The sequence below is a fragment of the Sarcophilus harrisii genome, chromosome 1 (assembly GCF_902635505.1).
Source record: "Sarcophilus harrisii chromosome 1, mSarHar1.11, whole genome shotgun sequence".
NCBI classification, from domain to species: domain Eukaryota; kingdom Metazoa; phylum Chordata; class Mammalia; order Dasyuromorphia; family Dasyuridae; genus Sarcophilus; species Sarcophilus harrisii.
This window is the reverse complement of record NC_045426.1, coordinates 488,418,994-488,436,795: the sequence shown is the minus strand read 5'-3', so window position 1 is coordinate 488,436,795 and position 17,802 is coordinate 488,418,994. Positions and strand designations below refer to the sequence as shown.

Sequence of the window (17,802 nt, the reverse complement as noted above, 5' to 3'; positions counted from 1 at the left end):
TGCCCTCTGTTTCTAATAGAACTTGGCAATTTTCATTTGTGATTTCTTGATATATAGTATCCAAATATGTTTATTTGTTTAAATTATGATTTTCAGAATCATTTGTTTTTGATCTCATATATCTTACATTTTTTTTCTTTTTATCAATCTTTTGGTTTTGTTCTTAATATTTTTTGCTTCTAAGAAGGATCATTGGTTTCTATTTGGTCTATACTGTCTAGTTTTTAGAGAATCTTTTACTAGGGTAAGGTTTACTTAAGTTCAAAAACAATTATTCAACTTTTATTCATTCTTTACTCAGGAATTTTTATTTTGCTTTATAATCTCTTCCTTCATTTCAGTATTCATGTTTTATTTATGGAAAATCCATTTTTTTTCCTTTTGATTCTCTGTAGATAGATGTTTATATAAGAATTGTCTGTATAACTCCTATAGAGTCTTTTATGGCATTTCAGGACAAAGTATTAGAGGAACCTAGAGCCCATAGGCTCCTGAGCTGCCAAGCCTAGTTAACACCTGAGCATCTTAGCATTAAGTTGTAGTTCAAATTGCCACTCTGTGAACATCCAAGGTCTCCTTACCTTGTGGGATTCAAAAAATTCTTTGACTTTTCTTAGGGGAGACTTCTCCTTTTGCTGCTTCTGGACAGGAAATTCTCAAGGCTATAAATGTTTGCGTAGTAATCCTAGAGGTAGGTGATTCAGGCCAATTCCAATAGACTTGTGATGGAGAGAGAGCCATCTGTATCCAGAGGTCTGAGGGTACTGAATGTGGATCACAACATAATATTTTCACTTTTTTGTTGTTTGCTTGCTTGTTTTTTTTTTCTTTCTCATCTTTTCCCCTTGTGCAGCATGATAAATGTGAAAATATGTTTACAAGAATTACATTTGTTTAAGCTATATTACATTACTTGTAGTCTAGGGGAGGGAGAAAAATTTGGAACACAAGATTTTGGCAAGGGTGAATGTTGAAAATTATTTTTGTGTGTATTTTGAAAAATACATTCAGGGCTGGTGCTCTATTCACTGCACCACCTAGCTGCCCCATTATTATTATTATTATTTTAAATAAAGTAGCTGGCTTTGCTAGTAGTCCCCACTCCCCCTTCCCTAAGGCCTGTGGGATAATTAGTGACTGTGCAGTTCTAGGATGGAACTACATTTATTGTTTTTATTGGATTACTTGATGATTATTTAGTCTGGTACAAATCTTCCTCAGACCCTTAACTAAATTGGGTGACTGGGCAAGGCGATTAATATCTGTAAGTCTTAATTTCCTCATCTGTAAAATGGGGTAATAGCACATTTGTTGTGAGGACCAAATGAAAGTGGTGTGTGTGTGTGTGTGTGTGTGTGTGTGTGTGTGTGTGTGTGTGTGTAGCAATTTGCAAACTTTAAAGTACTATATAATGGTAACATTACTATTAATAATGTAAGATTTTTCCTAGATTAATTTTGTAAATGTAGTATAAACTCCTCAGGCATATACTGATCAAGAAATTTAGAAACCAAACATAGTTTTAAATACTATCAACACTCAGAATCTTATGTATTGAATTCTTTCTCATAAACAGGTTTTTTTATTTTGATTTTTAAAATTTTTTTAACTTTATTTTTTTATTATAGCTTTTTATTTACAAGATATATGCATGCATAATTTTTCAGCATTGATAATTGCAAAACCTTTTGTTCCAATTTTTCCCCTCCAACCCCTCCTCCAGATGGTGGGTTGACCAATACATGTAAAATATGTTAAAGTGTAAGTTAAATACAATATATGCATACATGTCCATACAGTTAATAAACAAGTTTTAATGAGGGGAAATCTGCTTGTTATGTGGTTGGATGGTTGTGAGCAGGCTAATAAATCTGAACAAGAAGAATGGTGCTATAATCAAAGCTTAATGGGGATATTAATATTATTCTGTGTATATTAAACAGTGAGAAATAATTTGATGGTCACCATGAAAAGTTTTGAAAAAAGTTGATTTCTAAACCTTGTCAATATGTCCCCCCCAAAAATATGACCCACTTTGGAACAAACTCTTCAATACTTTAATTGTGGCCTTATGCAATGTTATGCAACAGAAAATTGTGTCTACTAAATGGAAAAATAGTATTGTTGATTGCCTACTCCTCTATTGACTATGGAAACCATGAATAGATATCCATTTTGAGAATGATAATCTGACAATGAGAAGTAGTGCAATCAAACATGTAGTGTCTATGTGTGCAGAAACTATTAACAATTGATGCACAGTTTACTTTTGAACAATTAATGACATCCTTAGCTATTTTAACATTGGACTGGTCATCAGTAGTGTTTGTTTTGTTGGTTCATTCATTATATCTGGATGTACTATGAGAGTTCGAATATAATGTAAAGTAATCTGTATGTGAAAGTTCTACACCTATCAGACTGAGCTCCTTGAAGGTGAGCTTTTATTTTTTTTTTTTTAATAATCTTTCTTTATATACTCAGTGCTTAATTAAGTGACTGACACATGGTAAGTAATTAATATTCTTCTATTGATTGATTGATTGATTCATGGAGAATATTTCACAAGAAGTTGACTTCCATTGAAGCCTTTGAAATCACTGTATGGAGCATGATGGGCATTTGGACCAGAAGCAGTGACTGAATTAAAAAAAAATGAGCTATTCCATTTTACAAGAGACTGTATTGAAATAGCTAAACTTGCACCTGCTTAAAAAAAATCCATTCAGGTCCATCTTTGCTCTTCTCATAATGTGCCCGATTTTCCAAATGATGATAGAAGTCACTTCAAGCTTTAGATCTCAACTTATCGAAACAAGGGTGATTAAAAAACTTAAGTAAATCTCTGGCAGGGATGGGAATTGGCCCAGAATATTTCAGTCTGTTTAAAATGACTGCAAAAAATTGAGGAAGAAAAAAATTCTTTATCATTATATGTTTTGGACACTAGCGTTGTTTTAATACATAAGAGGAATAGTAGGAAATATCTTTATCTTGCCCATTTCTTCAGTCAGTGATTACTGGCATTAACCCACATATTGAACAGGAAATATGCAGAAATGCTATGGTAAAACTATTAAACTTAGACATTAGCAGATAGATTAGATATGAGAACTCTTGCCAACAAATTTAGTGTCACAAGATGAGTTGAAGGCTAAAGTTGGGTTGCTTCAGGTTATGACAGATCTGTTCCAAAAGGAAGCAGTATAATAAACAGCACTTGAGAGTGACTTGCACTGACAGTATTGGATTGGTCTTCCAAGTTTCACCTTTTGCAAATCTATTCAGCGCTTCGCATTTTGACCTGTGATAAGTTATTTGTGTGGAAGTTTTTTTTGTTTTTGTTTTTTTAAATCACATTTTGGTTTTGTTTTGAGAAGCAGTTAGAGTTAAATGACTAGCCTAGGGTGTTGTAGCTAATAAGTATCTGAGGCTGAATTTGAATTTAGGTCTTCCTCCAGAGACAGTGTCATTAACTGTCCTTGAAATAAAACTTTTTTTTTTTTTCTTGAGGCAATTGGGCTTAAGTGATTTGCCCAGGTCAGGTCACACAGCTAAGAAGTGTTAAGTATCTGAGACCAGTTTTGAACTCGGGTCCTCCTGACTTCAAGGCTGGTGTTCTATCGTACCAACTAGCTGCCACGAAATAAAACATTTTTTAAAATGTCCAGCGTAGAAATAATGCTTTTATTAATGCTTTTCAATTAATGGAGAATATTTCACAAGAAGTTGGCTCCCAGTTGAGTTGAAGTCATTGTAAAATGCACCACAACACAGTCATGATTTTGATGATTAAGAATTAGCTTCCTGTGTTAATAGTAATGCTGGGAATGAACAATTTAAGTCTAAGATTCCTGGTAAGCACCGTTTCTCATTCTAGAGGACAGAAAGAGAACCTTAATCTAATTTGGTCCTTTGGCTTAATTTATTAACCAATTAAAGATAAAGATCATAAAAATTATATGCCTGTGATCAGTTAGCACTGGAGTATTTTAAAGTTTGTGCTTTTGAGGTAAAGTTTTTTACTTAATTTTTAAAAGTTGAGTTATTTTGTGAATAAAAATAATCTCCTTCTATGGCTGAGTATCAATGTGTTCCTTGAATGCAGACCCTAATGAAATGTGATTCACATACTTATGAGTGCACTTCTTTTTTATTTTATTTTTCTTTTTACCCAGGATTTGGCTTTTTTTTTTAATAGCCTTTTATTTACAGGTTATGTGTATGGGTAATGTTACAAGCATTGACAATTGCCAAACCTCTTGTTCCAATTTTTTCCCTCCTTCCCCTCCCCCCCCCCCCAGATGGCAGGATGACCAGTAGATGTTAAATATATTAAAATATAAATTAGATGCACAATAAGTATACATGACCAACCCGTTATTTTGCTGTACAAAAAGAATCAGACTCTGAAATATTGTACAATTAGCCTGTGAAGGAAATCAAAAATGCAGGTGGGCAAAAATATAGGGATTGGGAATTCAATGTAATGATTTTTAGTCATCTCCCAGAATTCTTTTGCTGGCATAGCTGGTTCAGTTCATTACTGCTTGATTGGAACTGATTTGGTTCATCTCATTGCTGAGGATGGCCAGGTCCATCAGAATTGGTCATCATATAGTATTGTTGTTGAAGTATCTAACGATCTCTTGGCCCTGCTGGTTTCACTCAGCATCAGTTCGTGTAAGTCTCTCCAGGCCTTTCTGAAGTCATCCTGTTGGTCATTTCTTTACAGAACAATAATATTCCATAATATTCATATACCACAATTTATTCAGCCATTCTCCAATTGATGGGCATCCACTCAGTTTCCAGTTTCTGGCCACTACAAAAGTGCTGCCAGAGTGTACTTCTTAATATAAAAGTGTGAGTTATTGTCCTTATCATCACAAGAACCCCAGAGATTAATAGGAATGTCCTTGTTGTTGATCTTGTAGTCCAAATCAAACCAGCATCTTTTTCGCATTATCCTTGACAAATTGTCTCTCTCCACCTATGAACTTTCAAGAATGGATAACAGACTCTTTTTCAAAGTAATGTATTCTATATTGAGGATCATTCTTGGTTCTACCCACAAAAATGTGTCTTCCTATAACTCTATCCTTGTTTTATATTATAGGGTCAAATAGAACAAATCTTCCCTGCTTTCTCACATGATAGGCCTCCAGATAGCTAGAAGATAGCTATCATGATCTCCTTTATCTCTCCTCCGTGCCACCACTCCCCCCCTTTCTGGTCCCCAGGTTACAGATAGCCAACTCCATCAGAAACTACTCTAAGTTAGGGAAACAGAAAGCTCACACTTGGCTTTGCCACAGATGGATTCTAGACAGGCTCAAATAAATTCTTATAAAGGAAAGGGGAAAAAAATCCCAAGAACACAGTATTATGGGAGAGGCTAGCATTGTCTGGGCTAGATTTGAGTGGATTCCAGAGACAACATGTAGGCCGTGACTCCTAAGCATAATAAGGGAAGAGCACATTTTGTGTCCAAGGATCCCCAGAGAGCCACTCAGGGGAAAAGGCATTCTAAGAAGATGGGTTTGAGAGAAGGAAAACAGAAAAGGGAGGCTATAAAAGCCAAAACACTTCCACCCAAGTTCCCCTGGAAGAAAAGGATATATTTGGAAATGAATATGACAAAAGAAAAAGTGAACAAAACTTATTTAAAAAAAAATATAAAAAAATAGTTTAAGAAAGCAATTACATCAGATTGAGTATGCCTGAACATCAGATAACCAATTGGCAATCTCATCCGAAGCTACTGGTGCCAAATCCTCATGTCCAAGGCAGAATGCAAGTGATCACCAGTCATCTCAGCAAGTTGATCCTCTGATGGGAGAACTGGAATAAATCAAGGTCACAAGACTAGGAAGAATGGAAACCAAGGCAGGTAGAAAACAACAGTTCAATCAAGATCTAGTAAAAATTACTGATTATCAGTGTCAAGGATGTTCTGTCTAGAGCTTTTTTTTGGATAGATTCTATGTCTCCCATTACAATCTTTTTTCTTTCAATCCTAAAAGATTCAAAAGAAATCTTTTGATGGAAAAGTCAATTTAGAACTAACTAGAAATAATTATGAAAAACAATTGAAAAAAATCATGTCCAACGACATACAGAGCACCTTTCTTTCTTGATTCTTTACTCAGAAATATATGTAAAAAAGTTTTTTTTCTTAATTGAATATATATGAGCTACTAAACTTTTTCTATCTTTTTTATGATTTAGGTTGGCATTCGAGGCACAGATATAGTTGTGTTGGGAGTAGAAAAAAAGTCTGTTGCTAAACTTCAAGATGAAAGAACTGTAAGGAAGATTTGTGCCCTCGATGACCATGTCTGCATGGCTTTTGCAGGTATTTATGGGCTAAGCTTAAATAGAGTACAGGAATATAGCTCACTCAAAGAATTTGCGATAGCAAAACCACTGTTGTGGAACTGGATTTAATGATCATGTTCACATGGCTCTATTATCTGAAAAGTGGCTGCTTGGTCAAATTAATATAGATAATACAAACTCCTCATTTGAATCCATTGATCTTTTCAGGTATTTGTGAATCAAGATTAGAGATATATAAGAGAGTAGTTGCTTAATAGAATTTGTAGTAGCAAAGTCACTATTGTAGAATTGCATTTAGTTTTGTGCATGAAAAATTCCTCCCATTGTCCTGGTTGAATATTGATAATTGCTAATTTTATTTTATCTTCATGACAACTGAATAATATAATGAATAACATGAAGGATAAATGCACTATGGAGGAAAGAATACCCTAGAATCAGGACACCTGAGTTTGAGTACTATTTCTGCCATTTATTACTGTGCAGTAAAGAGGTAAATTTAATGTTACTTCTTGAGCCTTAGTTTCCCCATGTATAAAATGGGGACAATCATACTTCTCCACTCTCTCCTTGTAAAATAACATAGAAAAGCTCTTTACAATTATGTTATATAAGCATGATGCACATGATATTTGGGTTGATTTTCATGTACAGCAAGGTTTCTTCTTTTCTGATGAAACCTATAGGTCTGTCTTCAGAATTTTGTTGTTCAGACTTGTCTAACTCTTTTTGTGAGCCTATAGACCATACTGTCTGTGGGGTTGTCTTGACAAAGATGTAGATATGGTTTGCCATTTCCTCCTCCAGTTGGATTAAAATAAACAGATTAAGTGAGTTCCCCAGGGTCACACAGTAAGTAAATGTCAGTCTAGATTTGAAACTCTACCTGAACCCAAGCCCAGAGCTCTATCTACTGAGCCACCTCACTCTATGTATGATGTATTATGACAACTACCCAACCACTTTACAATTACGGTTTCATTGGAGTCTCAAACAACCAAGGTAGGTGCTATTATTATCCCCATTTTACAGATGTAGAAACTGAAGCCGATAGGTTAAGTGACTTGCCTAGGTCATCTGGCTCATAGGTATCTGAGGCCAGGCTCAGGATCTCCAGGCTTATCTACTATGCCAGCTAGCTGGCCCTCCAAAGCTAAAGCACTCTGGTCCCCTCTTTTCTACTGCCACTTAAAATACTTTATTTCACTCTTATTCTCCTTTACTTACTCTAAAATTCTGAATAACTGTTATCTAGATTGTAACGTGTCATGTCCAGCCTTTGTGTATTTATTTGGCCAAGCCTCTTCTACTGGAGATGTTCATTCTTTGAGAATCTTTATCTGCTTTCATGACTCAGTTTAGGTGCTATCTCTCCTTTGCTTACATTACTTTCTACCCTGTGTAATACTTTGGGTGCATATCATATCTTCCCATTATTGCTGAATTCCTTGAGAAGGATTCTGTCATTATTTTTTAATCTTTATTATCCATATTATCCATGTCTCCTATATATGGCACCTTGTACTTATGTACTTAATAAAGACTTCTTGAAGGCTTTTAAATTAAAATTTTAAGTGGTTTGTTTTAGCAAATTCTGGGTATTTTTTTTTTTTTTGTTTTCCTCACTCAAAATAATATGTAATGTACTGAAAATGTTTCTTTTTTAATTAAACAAAGTGCTCAAAAATAGTATATATTCTCCCTTATGCATATAAAATCCAATCTGTCAAATCAAAAATAGACAGATGGAACTTTTAAAATTTTTTTCAGTCTTTAATCAAGTTGTCTCAATATGGTGAGAAAGGCTAAAATAATTTTTTTTTCCCTTCTCAGTAACTAAATCAAATCAGTTACTCTTAGCAGTTCTATTAGTATTCCATAAATGATATTTATGTGACCAGGAAAAAAATATAGATGATAAATCATAGAATGATGAAAATTTCAAGAGATCTTGTTCAAAACGCTTTTTATAATATAAGTGAAGAAACTGAGATCTAGAGAAATGAAAGGATTTATCCAAGTTTAAAGTATAAATATGATTCCATAGACATATTTGAATTAAGTTGGGTACCATCTGATGTATTTATGCTATTCTACATTTTTCACTTTTTATCAAATTATATGGTTTTCAGCATTGAAAATATTAATATTTTACATTTTTCAACTCACCTGTTTTTTAAATTTTTATATTAAGTTCTTTATAAATTCTTTATGAATAATTCTGTTTTTTCATTGAAGGCAGGAGCATTAAACTTTTGATTAAAATGTCATGATTAACTCTAAATAAGCACCTAATATTTTTGTTTAATTATTCAGAAGAAAAACCAAAAATATTAGGCAGCAATTTTAAATCCATGTGGTGAATGTCACATTAGAAATTAGCGTTTAAATTTTTTTTTAAAGAGAATTTAGTGTTTAGAATTATCCAAAAAAAAGGTAAACACATTGAAATGAATAATAGTCCAGAAAATAAGTGTTTGAGTAAGTTCTTAAAGCTGCTCCTCTGTCTTCCCCAAGTAAATGTGATATTCGTCTTCATTAGTTGGTATATGATATCTTGAACAAATTCTATCCCTTTTATGCCACATCTGGAGCAGAAACTGTTGTCAAAAGAGAGACAGTCAAAGGAGGTGTGGAATTATTGAGAAGACTTTATGGAGGATATGGTAACTGTTTTCAGATATTTGAAGGCTTATCTGTGTTGAGTAATTAGATGTATCCTGTGTGAACTTGGAAGACAGAAATAAACCTAAGACTATTGTGAAGGAGCAGGAGGGAGAGAGCAAAGAGTCACTAAAATGTTCATGCTGTCTAAAAAATGGAAGTGGCTGTTGTAGAATATGATAGTGAGTTTTCTAACACTGAAAATAAAAATATTTATATATCATTTACTATCTGTCTCTTGCTACACTAATATCTACACAAATATTAAAGGTTTACAAATTTTTAAAAATAATATCCCTGAATTTTCACAATCTTGGGAAGTAGGTGCTATTATTATCCCCATTTTTCATTTGAGAAAATTGAGGCAGACAGAAGTTACACAATTTACCCAAGATCACATAGCTAGTAATTTACTGAGGTTAGTTTTAAACTTGGCTCTTTTTGACTCCAGGCCCAGTGCTTTATCTACTTCACCATCTACCCATCACAGATAGATGAAATAGTATTCGTCCATGAGATAGGGGTTTTTGGGCTAGGTGAATCTGAGATTCTAACTTAAGATTCTATGATTTTTAAATCTAAAGAATTGAAGCACATTTCAAAAAAATTAGTTCTGCTATTATATATGAATGGTCATTAATGAAAAGCATAAATGGCAAATACTGGCATATTCACAGACTTAGATCAAATTCAGCTTTCTGGAACTTTATTCCTCTTTCCTCACTAGCCCCCACTGGTTTCCATTGTTTGATGACTATGTATTATTCATCATCTTTTATCATACTCCATAGTAATTTGCAAATGAGCTTGCTCTCCAAACTGATCTTGTCCTAGGCCATCATGTTTATGCTCTTGACAAGTACATCAAGTGCTTTCTAGTGGATGCAGTTCCTGGAGCACCTTAGAACATTCCAATGGTTGATCGCACTCTGTTGATCAGCAATACACATTGTCTCTCAAGATCAGAACTTTCTGAGAATGTATGGAAGGAAATAGGAATAGGAAATGGAAAAGAACAATATTACTAAAAGGAAAGAATGAATTTTAAGGATTTTGAGAAAGTAGAATAGTGTTGCACTTTGTGGGCATTAGGAATAGAAAAAAAATCATGGAAAATCAAATAACAAAGAAATATGAATCCTGGACTAGGCATTAATATTTTAGTGATTTGTTGGGATTGTTGTAAGAATTCTGTATGTAAGAATTAAAAAAAAAAACTTTTGGAGTACCTTAAAAGAAAAGTAGTTTGTTTGCTTTTCTTTCCAATATTCCTTTTTTTTTTTTTTTTTTTTAATAGCCTTTTATTTACAGGATATATACATGGGTAACTTTACAGCATTAACAATTGCCAAACCTCTTGTTCAATTTTTCACCTCTTACCCCCCACTCCCTCCCTAGATGGCAGGATGACCAGTAGATGTTAAATATATTAAAATATAAATTAGATACACATAAGTATACATGACCAAAACTTATTTTGCTGTACAAAAAGAATCAGACTCTGAAATATTGTACAATTAAGCTTGAAGGAAATCAAAAATGCAGGTGGGCATAAATATAGGGATTAGAATTCAATGTAATGGTTTTAGTCATCTCCCAGAGTTCTTTTCTAGGGTATAGCTAGTTCAGTTCATTACTGCTCCATTAGAAATGATTTGGTTGATCTCGTTGCTGAGGATGGCCTGGTCCATCAGAACTGGTCATCATATAGTATTGTTGCTGAAGTATATAATGATCTCCTGGTCCTGCTCATTTCACTCAGCATCAGTTCGTGTAAGTCTCTCTAGGCCTTTCTGAAATCATCCTGTTGGCCATTTCTTTTTTTCTTTTCTTTTTTTTTTTTTTTATTTAATAGACTTTTATTTACAGGATATATACATGGGTAACTTTACAGCATTAACAATTGCCAAACCTCTTGTTCCAATTTTCCTCTTACCCCCACCCCTCCCTAGATGGCAGGATGACCAGTAGATATTAAATACATTAAAATATAACTTAGATACACAATAAGTATACATGACCAAAACATTATTTTGCTGTACAAAAAGAATCAGGCTCTGAATTGTTGTACAATTAGCTTGTGAAGGAAATCAAAAATGCATGTGTGCATAAATATAGGGATTAGAATTTAATGTAATGGTTTTAGTCATCTCCCAGAGTTATTTTTCTGGGCATAGCTAGTTCAGTTCATTACTGCTCCATTAGAAATGATTTGGTTGATCTCATTGCTGAGGATGGCTGATCCATCAGAACTGGTCATCATCTAGTATTGTTAAGAAGTATATAATGATCTCCTGGTCCTGCTCATTTCACTCAGCATCAGTTAGTGTAAGTCTCTCAGGCCTTTCTGAAATCATCCTGTTGGTCATTTCTTACAGAACAGTAATATTCCATAATTTTCATATACCACAATTTATTCAGCCATTCTCAACTGATGGACATCCATTCAGTTTCCAGTTTCTAGCCACTACAAAAGGGCTGCCACAAACATTCGTTGCACATACAGGTCCCTTTCCTTCTTTATAATCTCTTTGGGATATAATCCCAGTAGTAACACTGCTGGATCAAAGGGTATGCACAGTTTGATAACTTTTGAGCATAGTTCAAACTACTCTCAAAATGGTTGGATTTGTTCAACTCCCAACAATGCATCAATGTCCCAGTTTTCCCGCATCCCCTCCAACAATCATCATTATTTTTTCCTGTCATCTTAGCCAATCTGACAGGTGTATAGTGGTATCTTAGAGTTGTCTTAATTTGCATTTCTCTGATTAATAATGACTTGGAGCATCTTTTCATATGACTAGAAATAGTTTCAATTTCTTCATCTGAGAATTGTCTGTTCATATCCTTTGACCATTTTTCAATTGGAGAAATATTCCTTTTTTAATCTGGGAAGAAATGTGATACATATCAGGCAATGAGAATCAGGTGCATTGGAATGTATATTGTCAGAATATATTAGTTTGTCTTGGCTCTGATCCTTATTATCTATATGGTGGTTGAACTATATGGTTAATTATTTTTAATTACATGGTTAATTTCAGCAGTGTATTTACATGTTTGTCTTTCTGTAACCTCTAATATTTGACTCTGTTTTTATAATCTTTGCCAATTTGTAGGGGTGAATTCAAAGGAGTATTTAAATTTTTTTAGCTACTATTGATTTGTGGTATCCTTTAGAATAATCATTTAGATTCTATAATTCTTCCTTTTTGAAAAATTTCTATTAGGTAATGGCTCTTGGTATTCTGTATTTTTGTCAATTTTATATTTTCAAAATCAGTATTTTATCAGCTTTTTTCTACCTCCAATTTTTCTCTACCTTCATTGATTTTATTAATACAAATGCTTTTTAATTTTGTTTAATTGTAATTGTCCATAAGTTTTATTGATTGGACTATTTTTTAGTAATGAGGCTTGTGAGGTACATAAACCCCACCCTCCTAGCGGCCTTTAAAAATAAGTAAACTTTTACCAAGGTTGATAATGATTTTCTTAGAAATTATATTACTTTTAATGACACATTGGATATTTTGCAGGCCTAACTGCTGATGCTAGAATAGTAATTAATCGAGCCCGTGTGGAGTGCCAAAGCCATAAACTGACCGTTGAAGATCCAGTCACAGTAGAATATATAACACGTTTCATAGCAACACTGAAGCAGGTAAGGACCTGTCTTTTAATAGATTTCTATTGCATTCTCTAATGAATAGTCCCAGATTACCTTTCCTCCTTAAATAACAAGTCATAATAACTAATACTTATATAGCGGTTTAAGGTTTACAGAGTTCTTCACAAATATTAATACATTTTATCCTCACAACACTGGAAAGTAGGTTCTGTTATCTTCATTTTACAAATGAAGAAACTGAGGCAGACAAAGTGCTCATATAATTAGGAAGTATGAGACTATTTGAATGCATTTCAAAACCTATTACATCCTTTTTCTAACTAATTCCAGACTCCACAAAGGCAAGAATTATTTCTAATTTAACTTTGAATTTACTCCTCTTAACACCTAGGATGGTGCTGTATAGGACATATTTGATAAATAATTGCTTAGTTAGATTAAACAGAGTCTTCCATCAGGATTTTCAAGTTGCCTTTCTGTACTTTCTGGAAGTTTTGTTTTGTTTAAATTTTTATATTTGCAAGCCAATTGGGGTTAAGTGACTTGCCCAGGGTCACACAACTAGAAAGTGTGAAGTGTCTGAGGCCAGATTTGAACTGAAGCCCTTCTGACTTCAAGGCCAATGCGCTCTTCACTATTCATCTAGTTCCCAGAAAGAAGTACTTTCTGGTAGTCCTGATGAGCATCTGAATCTAAGCATGTCCATACTGGAACTCTGTTCCCTCACCTCTAATTTCCCTGGTTTTTTTAAGTTAAGCCAACTTATTCTGCCCTTTCTCATTCCCCTTTAAGAGTCATTTGCCAGATCTAATAGATTCTTTGCAACCATTCTTTCCATTTATACACCTTGGGTAGGACCTCACCCTTTGTCACATGGCCTGCCGCATTAGCCTCTCTGCCTTTCCCTTCTCTAATCTACCCTCACACAACCTCCAAAGGAGTCTTTCTGAGGTACAGGTCTGGGCATAGTTACTGCCCTGACATTCCCTGCAGCTCTATCTGGGCTTTTTGCCCTGCTGTCAGTGATGGTGCTGCTTGCAGACTCAGAGGAGTGGATCTGAGCCACTGTCAGTCTGCAGACCTGTATGGGCCCGCCACCTCTCCTAACCTACCTCCTGACCTCAATAACTTAGGGTTGCTGCTGGCTGCACTGCTGCCATTCTTGGGGCTGGCCCCATCTGCTCTTTTTTGAGTCTTCTGCATTCTAGCACACTTGGGATGCCAGGACTGTTTGCTGTTCTGCACACTAGACATTCCACATCCAAGTCTATGCTTTCTTCACGAGCTTTCCCCTGTGCCTGGAATTCAGCCCTTCTTCTCAATTGCCCATTGGATATTTCAAACCATAGGCCCCAGACCCATCTCCCCCTCAACCTGCATAAACCTAATCTTTCCTTCTTTCATATTTGTCTTTTTTTTTTTAAAAAGGCAGCACCATCTTTCTAGATTCCCATGTTTTTAAACAAGGCATTACTTTCACCCCATATACACAGCCACCTGCTATCTGTACAACATCTATCATGTGTGCTATCTACTTTCTGCTACTTTATATAGGGAGGCATCTCTTACCTAGATTATCATTACAGCCTTAGAATGGATGTCCCTACCTTAAGCCTTAGCCCACTCCAAATCCTCATCTATTGCTTCCAAAATGATTGTCCTCAAATGCAGATCTGTCTCAGTCACTTTTATTCCACAAACTCTAATGGTTTATGATTGCCTCTGATATAAAATAAAAACTTCTTTATTAGTTTGTGAAGTTCTTGACAGTCTTTCCACAACTGTTCTTACCATTCTCCCTGAAGATTATTCCCTGCCCAGCTCCTAGGTGACCAGCCAAATTGTCCTTCTGAAGCTCTGTTCCTCATGCACAGTGCTCCATCTGCCTTTCTGTGTTTGCATTAGCCATTCTCCAGACTGGGATTCCATTCCCTCTTCTTTAAGGACACAACTCAATCACTATCTTCGGGTCAGCAAGCGGGGATTAGAGTTACTACTTGGAGCCAGTCTTTCTTGACTCCAAGGTAGACTTTCTCTCCATTAGGTTCCCTTTAGTTATCAGCAGCCAATACTTCTTAGTGTCCACTCTTTCCCATCCAAGTACAAAGCATGTCTTTGCAGAAATTGGACAAGATCAAGTTTGTTCAGGGTAGTAGAACTGTGGATAGCTGATAGAAACATTTTGTTGTTCAGTCATGACCAACCTTTCATTCTTTTGGGGGTTTTCTTGGCAAAGATACTGGAGTGGTTATACAGCTACAAAGTATCTGAGGCTAGATTTGAACTAGGGTCTTCCTGACTCCAGACCTAGTCTTTTAGCCACAGAGCCACCAGCGTCTTAAAGAAATGGAGAGGTTTATTAAGTAGAAGGAAGTAGTAGTTGCTTCTCTTTTTGTAAATTGTTTTTTACCAAGAAAAATAGTTCAGTTTTGTACACATTTTAAAAATCAGCATCTACTTAAATTTCATTCCTTCTCACCCTTACAGTGTTGTTGTAAAGTTATAGTCCATTACTGCTTTTGAATCTTCTAAGTCCCATGAAGTTATACTAAGTTTTTAGAAAGGAGATAAGCTCCTACTTTGTACATATAACATGTAATGGATGATAGAAAAAATAAAAATTAATCCTTGTCTTTGAAAAATTTACAATTTATAATCTTAGACAAATCAGTGAAACTCTTTGGGACCTCAGTTTACCAATTGGTAAAATGAGGGGATTGGACTAGATGTCTCCTAAGATGTCCACCTTCTAGCCCTAAAATAAGTGGTCGTGAATTATTAATAGATTCTTAGTGTTGAAGGAATTCCAGTAAGAGAAAAGACATTATGATGAAAGGGGGAGAAGGGAATCAGCAAAGGTGTAGTTAGGAAGGTGGCAGTTTAGGGTATGTGCATGACAGAAAAAAAATGAAGTGACCATGTGCCTGGACTTGAAAGTAAACGATGAGAGTTTATATCAAACTATGTAGAAGAAGCCTTGGTACATAGAGGATTTGGGCTTAGGAGTCTTCACTACTAGATGCAGCTTGTACTTTAGTTTTCAACATGAGCATTTTATATCTTGGAATTAAGCAAACGATACAAATCAGGATTTAATTTCTTATTGATTTGTTATTTATTGTTACAGAGGCAACATAGTGGTACAGTAGAGAGAAAGCTGGGCCTAGAATCAGGAAGACCTGAGTTAAAAACCAGCCTTATATATTCAGTAGCTGTGTGATATTAAGCAAGTCATGTAACTACTGTTGCCTTAGTTTCATCTGTAAAATGGAGATAGTGATGGCACCTACCTTCCAGGATTTTTGTGAGAATCCAATAAGATATATTTTAAAGTGCTTAGCACAGTGGCTGGCACATAATAGGCATTATATAAGTGCTAGCTGTTATCATTGATTTGTAGACTTAAGGAAGTAATGGAGAAAATAATAATGCAAACTAAAAGTGTGTCATAACTATTTTTATGCAAAACTAGCTGTTAAACACTAGCACATCTCTTAGCTACCATTGAGAGTATGATTAGCTATTGAAAGTGAGGCTTCTTAGCTTTTGTATAGTCAGAAATTTACTTTCTTTTAACAGTAGCTTACTAAAACTGACAATTATGAAAATTTTTCACCTCCAGAAATACACACAGAGCAACGGACGCAGACCTTTTGGCATTTCTGCTTTAATTGTGGGTTTTGATGATGATGGTATCCCAAGGTTATATCAGACTGACCCATCTGGTACTTATCATGCTTGGAAGGTATGCATTGCTCTCTTATTTAGTAGTAGAGAGAAATTATTCCTCTTAAGTGTTTGCACACTATCACTCTGGGATGCACAACAAAGCTCTCAATCATGTCAGAATATTAGTTGTGACATGAATGCTTGCAGCTGCTTCCAGAAGAAGGTGCTTGCTATTATTAGTAAATAGCACGATGTGTAAATGGCTAGAGAAGTTTCTTGATTTGTTATAAACATAGTGATCACCTTTCTTTTGATAAAAGGAAAAAAAGGATGAGAAATTTAAATGCTTATGGATGGAAAAAGATAACATGAAAGTATTAAATATATAGATAGAACTTATTCTTTGTAAAGAGGCACACTCCTATAAAGGAGAGAATGCTGGACTCAAATCAAGAGACTGGAATTTAATTCTTCCTGTTGACACATACTAGTTGTGTGTTAGTGATCAAGTCACTCACCCTCTATCCTTCAGCTATAAATTGAGGTATGATAATATTCCTGTCTGCCCCACAGGATTATTTTAATGAGAGCTCTTTATAAACCTAAGATTTCCATATAAAGTATTAAGATGTTATTACAAATAAAAAATTGTTTTTTGTATGCTTGATGTTTGCATATTTTAATGATTTATTATAAGTATTGGTATTATTAAAATCAATTATACCTACTTGCAGCTGTTTGTAATTTAATCAGATTAATTTTCATAAAATGTCATAACAACTTATATGCCAATCACTTTACCCTGCTGGATATACCCCCTCACCCTTCCTGTCTCTGACAGCTAACAATGGCTTCCAGTGAGGACAATCTGTATTCAAGGTGGGCTCTATCATATGCTTAAGCTATGTGAACCCTGTACAAGTTACTTAGCTCCTTAGGTTATCCTTCCCTCAACTCCTGGGCAATGTTGTAGGACTATAAGTTGCAGCACAGGTGTTGATCTGCTTTATTAGAGGCAAATACTTACTAGGAGTTGCATAATGCATGGAGAGAATCATAAGTCTAATCCAAAAAGATGTCTTAATCGTATTCTTTCTCTATTTATACCAACTCATTTTCTTCTTACAGGGTCATAATATGTATGGTACCTTCAGTAAATAGAGAAATCAGGCAGAAAGGAGGATTTAGAAGGAAACACAACTCAACTTTGAACATGGAATATGGTTGATTTGAGATACTTAAGTCACCTGTGGTGACTTCTATGGGGAAATGTCCAGCAGATTTTTTTATTAGAGATGCAAGACTGCAGCTAAGAGAGATGAGGGCTGAATATGTAAATTAGAGAATTGCCTACATTAGAAATGATAATTAAATTTGTATGAGCTATTGAGATTAATGAAAAAGATGGTGGAAGGGGCTGAGGAAAGAGTCCTGACTAGAGGAGGATTTTTGTGGATCCAGCAAAGCTGATGAGAAAGGATAGGGCAGTCAGG

At 34.9% G+C, this 17,802-nt stretch overlaps 1 protein-coding gene across 2 annotated transcripts in view; it reads left to right on the top strand.

Moving 5' to 3' along the window:
* Window positions 1-17,802, top strand: part of PSMA8 (proteasome 20S subunit alpha 8) — a 38,181-nt gene that overhangs the window by 12,897 nt on the left and 7,482 nt on the right. For both annotated transcript variants that reach the window (XM_003759989.4, XM_023496184.2), the window contains exons 2-4: window positions 6,232-6,358; window positions 12,549-12,673; window positions 16,263-16,385. In XM_003759989.4, coding sequence (XP_003760037.1) covers window positions 6,232-6,358; window positions 12,549-12,673; window positions 16,263-16,385 — 375 coding nt within the window. The remainder of the gene's footprint in view (window positions 1-6,231; window positions 6,359-12,548; window positions 12,674-16,262; window positions 16,386-17,802) is intronic.